We start from the raw sequence: 16,501 nt of genomic DNA on the forward strand, positions 1-16,501 counted from the left end.
AATCTATAGAACTCATTGCCACAGAAGGCTGTGGAGGCCAGGTGATGGAGTACATTTAAGACAGTGATAGATAGGTTCTTGATTGTTGAGGGAATCAAGGGTTACAGGGAGAAAGTGGGAGAATGGGGTTGAGAAACTTCTCAGCCATGATTGAATGGTAGAGCAGACTCGATGAGCCGAATAGCCTAATTTCTGCTCCTCTGTCTTATGGTCTTTTACCTGCGATGGAGAGGGAGCGGTGTTCCCAAAAGCCCAGTTTCTGCCTCACCCAGGCGATATGCTTCTCCCAAATTTTTGCACACGCCCAGCCCCTCCAAACGATATTCCAGGTACCTTCAGGAAATCGGTCCTGATGGTGAGGGGGATAAAGGATCAGTCATAGACATGTACAGCACGGAAACAGATCCTTCAGTCCAACTCGTCCATGCTGACCAGATATCCTAAATAAATCTAGACCTATTTGCCAGCATTTGGCCCATATCCTTCTAAACCCTTCCTATTCATGTACCCATCCAAATGCCTGTTAAATATTGTAATTGCACCACTTCCTTTAGCAGGTCATTCCACATATGTACCACCAGCTGTGTAAAAAAGTTGCCCTTAGGTCCCTTTTAAATCTTTCCCCTCTCACCTTAAACCTATGTCCTCTAGTTTTTGACTGCCTCACTCCAGGGAAAAGACTTTGCCTATTTACCCTACCCATGCCCCTTATGATTTTATAAGCCTCTATAAAGGTCACCTCTCAGCCTCCGATGCTCCAGGGAAGAGAGCCTGCTCTGCCTCTGCCTATAGCTCAAACCCTCCGAACCTGGCAACATCTTTGTAAAGCTTTTCTGAACCATTTCAAGTTTCACAACATCCTTCCTATGGCAAGGAGATCTGAACTGCATGCTAAACTCCAAAAGTGGCCTAACCAATGTCCTGTACATGTGAGGCGGTGCATTTTGGAAAGGCAAATCAGGGCAGGACATAAACACTTAACGGTAAGGTCTTGGGGAGTGCTGCGGAACAAAGAGACCCGAGAGTGCAGGTAACATGACCTCCCAACTCCTACACTCAATGCACTGACCTATAAAGGCAAGCATACCAAGTGCCTTCTTTACTATGCTGTCTAGCTGTAGCTCCACTTTCAAGGAACTATGAACCTGTACTCTCGGGTCTCTTTGTTCAGCAACACTCCCCAAGACCTTACCGTTAAGTGTTTATGTCCTGCCCTGATTTGCCTTTCCAAAATGCACCACCTCACATTTATCTAAATTAAATTCCATTTGCCACTCCTTGGCCCATCCGATCAAGATCTCATTATACTCTGAGGTATGCTTCTTTGCTGTCCACTACAGCTCTAATTTTAGTGTCATCTGCAAACTTACTAATCATACCTCTTATGTTCATATCTAAATCATTTATATAAATGGTAAAAAGCAGTGGACCCAGCATCGACCCTTGAGGCACACCGCTGGCCACAGGCCTCCAGTCTGAAAAGCAACCCTCCACCACCACTCTCTGCCTTCTACCTCCGAGCCAGTTCTGTATTCAAAATGGCTAGTTCTCGCTGTATTCCATGTGGTCTAACCTTGCTAACCAGTTTATGAGGAACCTTGTCAAATGCCTTACTGAAGCCAATATAAATCACATCCACCACTGAGCCCTCATCAATCCTCTTTGATACTTCTTCAAAAAACTCAATTACGTTAGTGAGACACGATTTCCCATGCATCAGCCCAAAGAACACGGCCTTGCTCTTGCCTTGATTTACCTTGGCACCTGAAGCAGTTTGAACTGGTCGCAGATGCTCACAAGTCTACACACTGACACCGGAACTGAGCAGAAAACAGCAAAGTCACATATGTACAAGGAGGCTGTGACCAGCAGGCCTCTGCTGCCCTAAATAGTCACCCTTCTCATTCTCAACTGCTGTTGAGGAGGTACTATCAAACCCATTGTTAGATTCATTATGCCAGGAGAGGAGGTCGACAGCTATTCAAACATCATCTCTCATTCCAAGTGACAATATTTAAAAAGATAATTTCATCCTAACACATCACCAAGTGCATCATAAGATTTCAAATTCAGCTCAGAAATGGAATACAAAAATAAAGCAACCCACAACCAGAGAAAGATCAAGACCCAAATCACCTCATTGCTGGCATTATTACAACTAATCCAGCAACGCTGCATTAATCTTGTCAGCTGTGGTTCAGTTGATACCACTTGCCTGATTTAGAAAGTTGACAGTTCAAGTCCAACTCTAGAATCTGAACACAAAAACCAAGGCTGACACTCTAGTATTGGGACGGTGGTGCAACTGTCAGAATTGCTTCCTCACAGATGAAATACTAAACCAGATAGATGTAAAAGATTTCACTGCAATACTTCAAAATGGAGGGAAATTATCCCTAGCGTCCAGGCCAAAATTCATCCCTGAAGCAAATTTATGAAACAAATTATTTGGTCATAACCATGTCACTGTTTCTGGAAGCAAACAGAGCACAAAAATGGCTGCCAGATGTCCTACGTGACAAGTGACTACATTACAAAATATTATGTATTTTTGAAAAGAACTTTGAGAAGTTTTGTGATAATGAAAGGTGCTCTAAAAATTAATGTATTCAATCAATATTAGAAGAAATGGTTTTCCCAACAGTCTTCATTTTCTCAAAACACTGCTGGGGATACAGCCAACAATTAAATGAACAGTCTGCCATCAGGATAAGCTTCCAGATGACATTGGAATGAAGGAGAAAATGCAATCAATGACCTTGGTCATAGATGAAAACCAGACATTCTATGAAGATACCAAACTAAACACTGCATATTTTAAAAATGAAAATTCCTTGCAGAGTTCTTGCTTGGGACATTTAGCTTATTGGTCAATATAAACAGTTCACACACCCAGAGTAAAGCTTTATTAAAATTCTTGTAGCAGTATTCTTATATTTTATGACTAAATTACAAATCCAAAGTTTGAGAGTGGTTACAAGTTCTTTACTACAACTGACAAGCTTGGGAATTGCTGAAGAGAGACAGATAGGTTTTGTAAAAAGCTTCTGTCTTTCACCGATTAGGACATTCACTTAAGTACCAATATAAAAGGGAAAACCAACATTTATACTGCAAAGAGATGGCTGACTAGTTGATAAGTAGTCTGTGATTCATAAAAAAACTAGCTGTGCCTGGTTTAAAATCTAAAGAGAGCCTGGCAGTTAACTGTCAATAACTAACTGCTACAACCTCCCTGGTAAAAAAAAATCTACCAAGGTCCATCAAATGTCTTTTTTCTCAATACTTAGGTTCTGTACAGCCAAGAGAATTTGTACACAAGCAATGTACAAACCTGCAACAGAATGAAAATATGCTGCAATAACTTAAGCAATAAGTTACAAACTAATTAGTAGATAAAATGTTAGAACCACTATAGTTGAGTAACTTGCTAAATTGACAAAATTCCATGAAACATGTGAACATATAAATAGTCTTTATTTACAAGTTAGTTGCAGTTGCCAATTTCCCCCTTATATTGTGAATTGCAAGAAAAATTGTAATTCCTATGTAAGGGTGGCAGACAGACATCTACTTTTACAACACTCATCACTTTTGAATCTGAGGCTTTCACTTTTTAGATCTGATGATTGGGCACAGTGGAAAATGTGATTAAAACAGTTTGACTTGAAATTTCTCCTTTTAAATAATTTGAAGGATGCATACATTGCTAGTAAAGCCAGCATTTATTGCCCATTCTTTCATTGCCCAAGAAAGTTTTGAGCAGCTGCCTTCTTGAGTCACTACATTTGTGGGGTGAAAATATTCCAGTAGCTAAAGAGTTTAGGATCATGTGGACAATGAACAAATTAAAGATGAACATCCAGCTAGTTTCAACAAAATAAAACGGAACTGTGACTTACTCTTGAAATAGAAAAAGTGAACATTAGGATAGATTAAAGGAAATGAGCATTTAAAAATTTTAGAACAGATTAATTAAAAAAATGATGCAGAACAATGGCAATACTTCAGGGTGAAATTAGACCATAAGATGCAAGACCAGAATTAGGCCATTCAATCATGACTAATATGTTTCTCAACCCCATCCTTCTGCCTTTTCCTTACAACCTTTGATCCCCATACTAATCAACAGTCAATCTGTCCCTGCCTTAAATACACTCAATGACTTGGCCTTCACACCTTTCTGTGGCAACGACTGCCACATATTCACCAGCCTCTGATGAAATCCCTCATCTCAGTTCTAAAGGGTCATCCTTTCACTCTGAGGCTTGTGCCCTCAGGTCCTAGTTTCTCCTAATAGTGGAAACATTATCTCTGCAGCTGCTCAGTATTTTTTAAGTTTCAATGAGAATCCATACCTCCCCCCCACTGAATCCTTGTAAATACCAAGTACAGATCCAGAGTCCTCAACCGCTCTTCATGTGACGAGCCCTTCATCCTTGGAATCACTCTTGTACACTTCCTCTGGACTCCCTCCAATGCCAGCACAACATTCCTGAAGAGATGAAGCCCAAAATTGCTCACAATATTTGATATGCAGTCTGACCTTGTGCAGCCTCATCAGCACATCCCTACTTTTGTATTCTAGTCTTCTTCAAATGAATGCTAACATTGTATTTGCCTTTGTAGCTGCCAACTGAACCCACAAGTTAACCTTAAGAAAATCCTGAACTAGACTCCCAAGTCCATTTGTGCTTCAGATTTCCAAAGCCTTTCCCTGCTTAGAAAACAGTCTACACCTCTATTCCTCCTACCAAAGTACATAATTTCAAACTTTCCGACATTGCATTCCATCTGCCACTTCTTTGCCCATTCTCCTAGTCTGTCTAAATCCTTTTACAACCTCCCCACCTCCCTAACACTATTGTCCCTCCAGTCATCTTTGTGTCATTTCCAAACTTAGCAAAAATACCCTCAGCTCCTGTATCTAGATTGTTAATGCATAACATGAATAGTTGTGGTCCCAACACTGGCCCTGGTAGTCACTGGCTGCCATCCTGAAAATGCCTACCCTCTGCCTTTTGCCCTTTGGGCAGCATCCTGTCCCTAACACCATGGGCTCTTATCTTATTTAGCAGTCTCGTGTGCAGCACCTTCTCAAAGGTCTTCTGGAAATCCAAAAAGATCATTTCTACTCGATCTCCTTTGTCTAATAATCAACCCATCACTAACCAGCAATTCCACCTTCCCCTACACCATTGATTTTATAATTTTCCATGCAACAGCACAGCCCTATCTACTCTTTAGTTTAAAGTCCAAGTTACGTGATTCGCCATGACTCTGATCCCAGCACAATTCAGGTGGAGCCCATCCCATCAGAACAGCTGCCTCCTTCCCCAGTAATGGTGCCAATAGCCCATTAATTCAAACCCATTTCTCCCACATCAATCCTTGAGCTATGCATTTACCTCTAAATTTTGTTGGCCCTCTGCCAATTAGCACATGGCTCGAGTAGTAATCTAAAGATTATTGTGTTTTTGGTTCTGCTTCTTAATTTAGCCTATGGTTGCTGCTAATATTCCCTCAGCAGAACCTCGTTCTACCTATGTCATTAGTACCTACACGATTCCAGCTCAACAACTCTGAAGCAAGCAACCAACACTTGCTACAGGTGTGGTCACTATGACCCACAATGAGGTCCATAGCTTCCACATCATGCAGGTACAACAAATCACCTGGCCCAACACCTCTATTTCATTTACTTAGTTAATTTGTTTTTTTTTTAGAAAGGTTCCCTGCGGGTCTTTTAGTTTGCAATTAAGGCACAGACGCTTTTCCTTTTTCAAAATAGCATCTGCAACATTGTAGACTGTGACAGCAATATAGTTGACTTACATCAGCCTTTGATTTACTTCAAAACTAGGCTCTGAAATTATGCAAGAGCATTTGCAGCAACTTTTCCCTTCCTATGCAGAAGCAAGTAGTCACCATTCAGCCAGTCCCTAGCTAAGATGGTTGACATTAGAGGATAAGATCACAGGCATATACACACCATACAATTTATGCATTGAGCTAATGCTGTACTAAAACATTAAAAATTTTCATTCCTTGACACGGAGGAATTTTAAGTTGCTAGGGAAAAACTTAGTTTTCATATTTAGATGATAGCATTCAGAAATAAAAGTAATGCTGATCTGTCAAATCTGTCAAAATATCCATTGTTGAGTTCTGGAAAGTCTGTTTTTCTCCCCGCTCTAACGTCCTTATATACCATTCAGATCCCATGATGTTTGGATGAAATACATAAACAGCTTCTTTTAAAAAAAAACTTCAAGTTCAAAAGTTGGTTTAATGTTTGTTGCTCTGTATCCTTCTGGAAAACATACTTGTCAGTTTGGATTTCATGCTGTTTGAATTAATCTTAAGAAGTGAGAAATAGGTTAAAAATAGCATCTCCTAATGGCTCTTTGATGGTTGGAGAATACAACTTATATTTGAAATCCTCCTGAACGTCGTCACTTTGGAACTTTATTCAGTTTAAAAATGTTGGCTACTGATTAGTAATCCACCTGTGCATTAACACTAAAAATAACTTCTGAAATTTTTATTTGTACCAGCTGGAGTTGTACAAGATGGGTTGGAAGCTGCAGAGGTTCTAAACTTCTTGCTGAAGATGTTCACACTCAAGTTCCTAAATACACTTAGGGAATCACACTGCAGTTTGCAGCTATGCAATAAGAGAAGCTACTCTACAACAACGCATCATGGGTATTAGCTACCCAAAAAAGCTCTCTCATGGAACTGTAGAAGATTAACCTTGACAGCTGGCTGCTAACATTTACACCAGATTCAAGAAAATTATTCTGTCCATCTTTGATATTTTTAAAAATATTTCAGCATAGATGATTAATCCACCCTGAGTAAGGCAGATAGATTATTAGCAGTCTAAAAGGTATGAAAAAGAGATGTAACCAAAACTCCAAGCACAACAGCAAATAGGGATCCTCAGGGAATAAAAGGAGAAAGCAATACATTAGTCAAGGGTGACTTTAATCTTCACGTATATTGGGATTGTCAAATTGGAGAGGAAGAATTAACAGAGTGCGCGGTACAGTTTCCTGGAACAATATGTTGCGGATCTGATAATGCTATTTTGGTTCTGATGTGTAATGAGGCAGCTTTAGTATATGATGTCAAAGTAAAAGATTGCCTAGACAAGAGTAATTATAACAGAGTAAAATTCAGCAGTTTCAGAATGAGGAATTTGGGTTGGAAAGAACTGTGTAGGTTTAAATAAGGGTAAATACAAAGGAAGGAGGGCAGATCTGGCCGGATGGACTGGTAAAAGGAGTTCAGCAGCAAAGACTGTTGAGGAACAATGACAAATGTCTAAGAAAATAGTCACATCTCACAGCAAAGATACATTCCAGTGAGGAAGAAGGGATCTAAGAAAGGGATAAGGCAACCATAGTTAACTGTGGAAGTGAAGGATAGCATTAAATTGAAAGCAAAAACATGCAATGTTGCAAAGGTTAGTATGCCAATGGATTGGGAAGGTTTTAAAAACCAAAAGACAATCAAAACAAATAAAGGGGGAGAAAATAAACTATGATGGTAAATGTACAAGTAACATTAAAGATGGACAGCAAGAGTTTCTTTAATATACACATATACAAAGAGAGAAGCCAAAATGACCACAGGCCCCTTAGCGAAATGAGATTGGGGAAATAATAACAGGGGACCAGCTGAGGAGCTGAACAAATACTGTGCATCAATCTTCACGGTAGAAAACATTAATAGCATTCCAAAATTACTAAATCAAGTGGCAAAAGGAGGAGAGGTAATAAATTCAATAACTATTGCTACAGAAAAACTGCTAGGGAAACTAATGGACCTAAAGACCAACAAATCCCCTGGTCCTGACAGGATACATTCTAAAATATTAAAGGAAGTAGCTACAGAGATGAACGGGCGGAAATCTTCCAGGAATCCTTAGATTCTGGAAAAAGACCCCAGAGGATTAGCAACCTACCAATGTAAGCCCTTATTTTAAAAAATGGAAGGAGGCATTTCGCTTAACATCTGTGATTGGGGATCTGTTAGTGTGTATTATAAAGCATCCAAAAGGATTCTGGGTAAGACAAGATGGAGGACAGGAAAAAATTGTGGCCATAAGAGCAGGTTTTTTTTTGAAGCATTTTCAGTGTTGCAGCTGATTTCCTTGAATCCTAGGAGCAGTAATTTCCATTTTATAAGCTGTTGCATTGTTTTGGGACTTTGGGAACAAAGATCAAATCAACGGCACTTTAAAAAGGAGGGAAACAGACAAAGGTAGTGACCACATGGGAAGTGAATCAAATGGAGAAATAAACCTACACTGCTGTCTGACCCATCAGTGAATCTGCACAGCTGATTGTTCTGCTTTTTGATTTCAAGTATCTCTGGACAGAGTTCGTCTAGGAAAAATTAACAAACAGCGAAATTCACAGCTGACCTTGGAGAAACCTGTGTGGGAAAGCTCACAGCTGGGGAGCAGCTAAGCGGCTTTTTAAAGTATAATCTTACTCCTTTTTGTAAATCTACAAGAGTGAGTCGAGTGGGCTCTTTTTTAATTATATGTTTTATTGAGATCTGTCTACCGATTAAACTTTAAAGTATCAAACATAGATACTAAGTTAGTCTGGAGCAGTGCTTTTTAGAGCAGTTAGACTGTGCTATTTTCTGGGTCTGTAGATTGTTAAGGTGCAAGGATGGCCTTTAATAGAGTGGTGTGCAAGATTAGGGAGAGTTTCCATGTTACTGATGATTATGTCTACAGGAAGTGTGTTTGGTTGCGAATCCTATTGGATCGCATGGATCAGTTGGAGTGACAGTTAGAGGCAATGAAGAATTTACAGGAGCTGGGGGTGTAATGGATGGTAGTTGCAGGAAGGGAGATAACCTGAACATACAGTCAGGTAGATGGGTTATCTCCAGGAAAGGTAGGAGGGGGAGGCAGGTTGTGCAGGAGTCTCCTGTAGCTATCCCCATCTCAAAGAGGTATGCTGTTTTGGAAAATATAGGGGATGATGGACTTTCAGGGGAATGTAGCACTGACAGCCAGGTTTCTGGTACTGAAACTGGCTCTGACATAACGAGGGTTACGTCAGGTTCCAAGTGATCAATTGTGATCAATCGTGCATCCAGTCAGAGGCACAGACAGACTTTTCTGCAGCTGGCAGCGAGACATCAGAATGGTATGTTGCCTACCTGGTGCCAGGATCAAGGATATCTCAGAGAAGGACCAGCAGGAGCTCATTGTACACATTAGAACTAATGACACAGGGAGAGAAAAGGATGCGATTTTGAGGAGAGAATAAAGGATGTTAGGCAGGAAGACCTCAAGGGTAGTAAAACCTGGATTACTCCCGGTCCCACGGGCTAGAGAGGGTATGAATAGGAAAACACAGATGAATGTGTGGCTAAGAAGCTGGTGCAGGGGAGAAAGATTCACATTTTTGGATTATTGGAATCTCTTTTGGGATAGAAGTGACCTGTGTAAGAAGGACGGATTGTAGCTGAATTGGAAGGGGACTAATATACTGGTGGGGAAATTTGCTAGAGCTGCTCAGGAGGATTTAAAGTAGTAAAGGGGATGGGACCCAGTGAGATGGACAGATCAGTCTGAGACTGTTTATCTTGCTTCTTTTCCCTTCAGCACCAAACAGTCAGGAACAAAGCAGAGAATGAGGTAGAACTGATAAATTAAACTGCATTTATTTCAATGTAAGAGGCCTGACAGGCAAGGCAGATGAACTCCGGGCATGGTTGGGAACATGGGACTTGGATATCATAGCAATTACAGAGATGCGGCTCAGGGATGGACAAGACTAGCAGCTTAATGTCCCAGGGTATAGATGCTGTAGGAAGGATAGAAAGGAGGGGGAGTGGTGTTTTTGATTAGGGATAATATTACTGCAGTACTTAGGGAGGATATTCCGAGGAATATGTCCAGGGAAGTTATTTGGGTGGAATCGAGAAATAAGAAAGAGATAATCAACTCATTGGGATTGTGCTATAACATCCTCCATTAGTCAGCAGGAAATTGAGAAACAAATTTGTAAGGAAATTTTAGTTATCTGCAAGAATAATAGGGTGATTATGGTCAGGGATTTTAACTTTCCATAGACTGGGACTGCCACAGCATTTAGGGCATGGATAGAGAGGAATTTGTTATGCACGTACAACAAAATCTTCTGATTCAGTAGTGGATGTACCTACTACAGAAGGTGCAAAGCTTGATTTACTACTGGGGGAAAAAGGCAGGGCAGGTGACCAAAGTGTCAGTGGGGGAGCACTTTGGAGCTAGTGACTATAATTCTATTAGGTTTAAAGTAGTGATGGAAGAGGATAGACTGGATCTAAAAATTAAAGTTCTCAATTGGAGGAAGGCCAATTTTGACGTTCGTAGGCAAGAAATTTCAGAAGCTGATTGGGAGCAGATGTTTGCAGGTAAAAGGGACAGCTGGAATGGGAAGACTTCACAATGAGATAACAAGAGTCCAAAGACAGCATGTTCCTGTGAAGGGCAAGACTGGTAGGTGTAGGGAATGCTGAACGATTTGAGAAATTGAGGTTTTAGTCAAGAAGAAGAAGGAAGCACAGTTCAGATATAGTGATCCAGCGAATCCCTAGAAGAGTATAAAGGTAGTAAGAGTATACTTAAGAGGGAGATCAGGAGGAGAAAAAAGGGGACATGAGGTAGCTTCGGCAAGAAGGATAAGGAAGATATAGAATGTGGGGAAATAAATAGTGACATCTTGAAACATGTCCATATTATAGAGGAGGAGATGCTGGACAGCTTAAAATACATAAAAGGTGGATAAATCCCTGGGACATGATCGAGTATACCCTAGAACTCTGTGGGAAGCTAGGGAAACGATTGCTGGGCCCCTCACTGAGATATCTGTATCATGGATAGTCACAGGTGAGGCACCGGAGTTTGGGGATTGGCTAACATGGTGCCAATATTTAAGAAAGGTGGTGAAGAAAAGCCAGGGAACTATAGGCCAGTAAGCTTGAGGTCAGTGGTGGGCAAGTTGTTGGCGGGAATCCCAAGGGACAAGATTTACATGTATTGGAAAGGCAAGGACTAATTAGGGATAGTCAACATGGCTCTGGGCATGGGAGATGGTGTCTCACTAACTTGAGCCTTTTTTTTTAAATAGTAATGAAAAGATTGAGGAGGATACAGCGGTGGACGTGATCTATATGGACTTCAGTAAGGCGTTCAACAAGGTTCTTCATAGTGACTGGTTAGCGAGGTTAGATCACATGGAATACAGCAAGAACTAGCTATTTGGATACAAAACTGGTTTGAAGGTAGAAGACAGCAGGTGGTGATGGAGGTTTGCTTTTCAGATTGAAGGCCTGTGACCAGTGGTGTGCCACAAGGATTGGTGCACTGTCTACTGCTTTTCATTATTTATATAAGTGATTTGGATGAGAACGTAGGAGGTATGGTTAGTAAGTTTGCAGATGACACCAAATTAGAGGTGTAGTGGACAACAAAAAAAGGTAACCTCAGAGTAGAACGGGATCTTGATTGGATGGGCCAATGGGCTAAGGAGGGACAGATGGAGTTTAATTTAGATAAATGTGAGGTGGTGCATTTTGGAAAGGCAAATCAGGGTAGGACGTAAACATTCAACAGTAAGGTCCTGGAGAGTGTTGCTGACCAAAGAGACCTTGGTGTGCAGGGTCATAGTTCCTTGAAATGAAGATGCAGGTAGATATGATAGTGAAGGCAGCGTTTGGTATGCTTGCCTTTATTAGTAAGTGCATTGGGTACAGGAGTTGGGAAATCATGTTGCGGCTGCACAGGGCATTGGTTAGGCCACTTTTGGAATAATGCGTGCAATTCTGGTCTCCATGCTATAGGGAGGACATTGTGAAGGGTTCAGAAAATATTTACAAGGATATTGTCAAGATTGGAGAGCTTGAGTTGTAGGGAGAGGCTGAATAGCCCCAGCCTGTTTTTCCTGGAGCGTTGGAGGCTAAAGAGACAATGTTATAGAAGCATATAAAATCATGGGGGACATATATAGGATATATACACAAGGAATTTCCTCGGGTGGCGGCGGCGGGTGGGGGGGCGGAGGAGAGGACGGTCCAAAATGGACATAGTTTTAATGTGGGAGGGGAAAATTTTAAAAGGGACCTAAGGGCCAGCGTTTTCATACAGAAGGTGGTGCATGCTTGGAATGAACTGCCAGAAGAAATGACGGAGGCTGATAAAATTACAACATTTAAAAGGCATCTGGATGGGTATATGAATAGGAAGGGTTTAGAGAGATATGGGCCAAAAGAGATTAGATTTATTTTGGCTATCTGGTCAGCATAGACGAGTCAGGCCAAAGGGTCTGTTCTGTCCTGTGCATCTCAATGCGATGCAGTAGCAGACCTTTTAGATATACATAATACCATCAAGCAGAGCAGACATGGTTTCGTAAAGGGGAAATCATGCCTGTCAGATTTACTGTATCTCTTTGACATAACAAGCAGGAGAGAAAAAGGGGAAGCAGTGACGTAATATATTTGGATTTTCAGAATGCCGATATTAAGGCACAACACATTAGGCTACTTAATAAGATAACAGCCCGTTGCATTAGCGTATTAGCAAGGATAGAGGATTGGTTAACTCATCAAAGACAGACTTGGAATAAGGGGACATCTTCAGGATGGCAACCTCCAACTAGCAGAGTGCCACAGGGTTCAGTGCATAATTATTAACAATATATTCGTGACTTCGATGGGGAAAGTGAGGTTTCCAGGTTTTCAGATAACTAAAATAGGTGGGAAAGCAAGTGGTGAGGATGACAATGTCTGCAGAGGGACAAAGGGAGAATAAGTGAGGCAGCAAAACCTTGGCAGATGCAATGTAACGTGGGAAAATATGAGGTTATGTATTTTTGGCAGGAAGAATAGAGGAGTTGAATTATTTAAAAGAACTAATTTGTTTCAGGTTATGACAGATTACTTCAAGTTTATTCTGCTGAGACCAACGAAGGATGCATTGAAATAGTCAATACTATTGCAATGAAGACACAAATGAGTATTTCATCAATTACAGAGGTGGAAATAGACAGTCACAGAGATAGGGTAAATGTGGTCAGAAGCTCTGGGTCAAATGTTAAAAAGTTGCCAATGTCAGGCAGTTACCAGAAAAAGAGATGGAGTCAGTAGCTAGGGAACACAGTTAGAAGTGTGAACCCAAAACAACGGCTTCAGTTTACTCAACGCACAAAACTCATTCAGTACTGGCGTCAGAAAAGCAGAATGATAATTTAGCAACACCGGATGAACGAAGAGAGTTAGTGGTGAGGTAGAGCTGGGTGTAAGTTGAATGTATGTAAAAGCTGATGCTGTCAATTTGGATGATGGTACCAAAGAACAGCATGTAGATGATAAACTGGAGGGGGCCAAGGATTGGAGAAACAGAGGTAAGCAGTGTGGCAGCAGAATATGAACCCATTTTGAGCAATGCTTTAGCCATGACAAGACAGAAAATGATGGAACCAGCTGATACACAAACACACAGGTAGCAGGCAAACTGACACTCAAAAGTGCCCAAAAAGCCCTTGAAAAATTAATGATAGGATTGACAAATAAGAGAAAAATTACTTCAGTGGTAGGAGGGATAGAACAACGACATGCATGCGTAAGATCATCTTGGCACTGGGTTGCCACAAGCTTGAGCCAAAAAAAAGTGAGACATGGCCATTAAGACTAAGAGCATTTGAAACTAAAATATTCACATCACCAACATATCTAGGGAAATGTCTAAAAGTTGTCAAACCCATCAGTTCAGAACCAGTAAGCTGGGACACTTGCTCGTCACATCATCAACTTATCTATTTGCTAACACCTCTCTAAAAATTGTTTTTGATCCTAAATTTATCATTGGCCGTAGTCATAATGCTACTTAGGGTATATTGTCATTTACATACGTAATAAACTTGGAAGGCAGTTTCTACTTTAATTCATTTAAAACTGTGCAGTTCCACATTGCCTTGAGTGAATTAGGAATAAGAGGTCCTCCTGCAGAATACCTTATTACGTTATGCTCCTGTGTCAGCTTAGCTTCGAGCTATAGCTTGACCTACATGGTGTTGGAACAACCTCATGCTGACTTGAGTTGGAGTGTAAATGCATGCTATGTTTGGAAGGAGTAATTTAACACATTTGGCTCATTGGTCCTGATGGATGTCAGGATATATGTCTTGCAGTGGTTGAGATGAACGTGCAAGATGACTTTTCGTTTGACAAGAGCTCAGTTTATGATAGGCCACTTCAGTCAGCTTGTAATCCAGAGGCCTGAATTAGTGATCAGGAGACAGGGACATCGTTTCCACAGAGGAAAGAAATTATCTTTATCTGGTCTCGTCTGTAGAAGATTCCAAACCCATATAAATGGAGTTGACTCCTAACTGCTCTCAAATGGCCTAGAAAGCCATTGGAAAAAGGGCAAAAATAGGGCTGATTTTCAAAATTGCAAATGAGTTTGAAGACGATGTGGAGAAACAACTTTCACCTGTGGATGAGTCGAGAACAATTTAAGGAAATAATGAACAGGTAAAATAAAGAGTTGAGGAACTTACTACTCTATTAATTGGTTGAAACACTGTGCTGTATCAGCCTGACACATACAAGCGATTAAAAGAATGGAGAGGCAAGAGATGCAGCAAAATAGGAAGTAGAGTGGGAGGATATTCGTGTGAAGTGTATAACATAAGCTTATAACTTATAGTTGTAAGTTAGATTGTAAGCAATAACACATTAAGTTACCCATTTAGAAACCAGTGCAACAAGAATCTCTGATTTACAAAAGTATACATGCACCCAAATATGATTAAGGCGAGAAGGAAATCCTACAGTCTACACAATACGGTACCTACTGGAAGTATTTCGCTGCAGTGTATCCTTGCGTCAAATGTGAATAGTAAACGTATGAGCACGGAGACAACCCCCAGGCGTTGCAGCAGGTAAACCGGAGGGAAACAGACATGGGCAGAGCCCACAACCTGGGGAAGGCAGCGACGGGCCCCAGTCCCCCAAGCCAAACCCTCACCTCCTCTCTCTATCTCCAGTTAAACCGCTCTGAGGGCGCGAGAGCCGCCTCCAATCTCCCCCCTTCAATCTTTACCTCCACTTCGGCATTCTCCTGCGCGTCCTTTGTGCCGCTTTTACCACTTTTCCCAGTTTTAGGAGGCTCCTAGAAGTGAAGAGATTAAAGCATCAGGCCGGAGTTGAGGAGCAAGGAAGGGGAGTTTACCGTTAGTGTGGGTCTGTGTGTCGGGGCCCGGTTACCGGCCGCTCCGTCAGGACAGCGGGAGAAATCCCAATCTCCCCTCCTGACGGTGGGTGAGACGCAGGATGCTCCGCCGGAGGAGACACCGGTTGCTCAGGGAGAAATGAGAATCGGTCCCCGGAGGAAGGAGAGGTGGGGGGCCCAGGCTCTGAAGATCTAGCCCGTTTCCCACTCCCGGTTCGGCCGCAAGAAACACAGCATTTCACCTCAGGCCGCAACTTCCTTCGGCCACCCTCACCTTGTCTTTCTTGTTTTTATTGGGCATGTCCAGTACGGACGATCGCTCGGTCTCGGCCCCGCTGTTTCCCGTCCCAGACCCAGACCCCGACACCGTTTGCCTTTCCTCAGTCCCGGGAGGAGTAGCCGCCGCCGCCGCCTGCTCAGCACTGACTGCCATTGGCCACTCGGACACACGTGACACCACCTCCGGGGGCTCGAGGCGCTTTGACCAGGACATGCTAAAGTTCTCACACTGAGGTGGCACGCTGCACCACCCACCCAGTTCACAGTCTGCTTGCTCCAGTGCATTGACCCCCACCCCACCCCACCCACCACCCGCTAGCTATCAGGACTGCTTCAGATCCCTCCCGTCCATCAAAATGCTGCGAGCCCCACATCTCGACATCTGGCAGCCTCAACCACTTTCCAGCTCTTCAGCCCTGCATGAGGCACATCAGCACAATCACTTACAATCTTTCCTCCATCTTGCTATCCGCCCACCCCCAAGCCTGCAGGACAAGTTTACTCATAAGATGCAGCAGCGGAGAACCAGCAGGTGAGACTGGCATGTCTTCATCTCCTGAACCCCTTGGAGAAGTGGCTATAAATTCCTGTACTGGTAGTGACCTCAGAGGTCATTGCAGCTGGTATTACTGCAATCATTCAAATTGACGGTGTATTACTACCTTATGAACCTTCTCAAATCGAATACTCCCTCTTCCAGATTTAGGTTCTGGAATGCATTACAGGATTGCATTGAAGGTAGGTTCAATTGAAGCATTAAGAAGGGAAGTGAACTGTACCTTAAAAGGATGAATGGCAGGGGTTATGGGGAGAAGGCAGGAGAACTATGCGTTAAGTAAGTTGCTCTTTCAGAAGGCATACAAACATAATTAATGTTCTCCTGTCTGCTGTAACAGTTCTGTGATTCTGTGACTTTTTTCTACTCATTCACAAGATGTAGCCATCACTAGCTAGGCCTGATTCGAGAAT

General features: G+C 42.0%; 1 protein-coding gene across 1 annotated transcript in view; it reads right to left on the reverse strand.

Annotated features, from left to right (window-relative positions):
* Window positions 1–15,746, reverse strand: part of LOC125483708 (serine/threonine-protein phosphatase 2A 56 kDa regulatory subunit delta isoform-like) — a 76,082-nt gene extending 60,336 nt beyond the window's left edge. The window contains exons 1-2 of the mRNA XM_048600088.1: window positions 15,528–15,746; window positions 15,125–15,193 (exon numbers count right to left, since the gene is read on the reverse strand). Coding sequence (XP_048456045.1) covers window positions 15,125–15,193; window positions 15,528–15,746 — 288 coding nt within the window. The remainder of the gene's footprint in view (window positions 1–15,124; window positions 15,194–15,527) is intronic.
* Window positions 15,747–16,501: the final 755 nt, after the last annotated feature.

This window comes from Rhincodon typus, chromosome 8, assembly GCF_021869965.1.
Source record: "Rhincodon typus isolate 14 chromosome 8, sRhiTyp1.1, whole genome shotgun sequence".
Lineage (NCBI taxonomy): Eukaryota > Metazoa > Chordata > Chondrichthyes > Orectolobiformes > Rhincodontidae > Rhincodon > Rhincodon typus.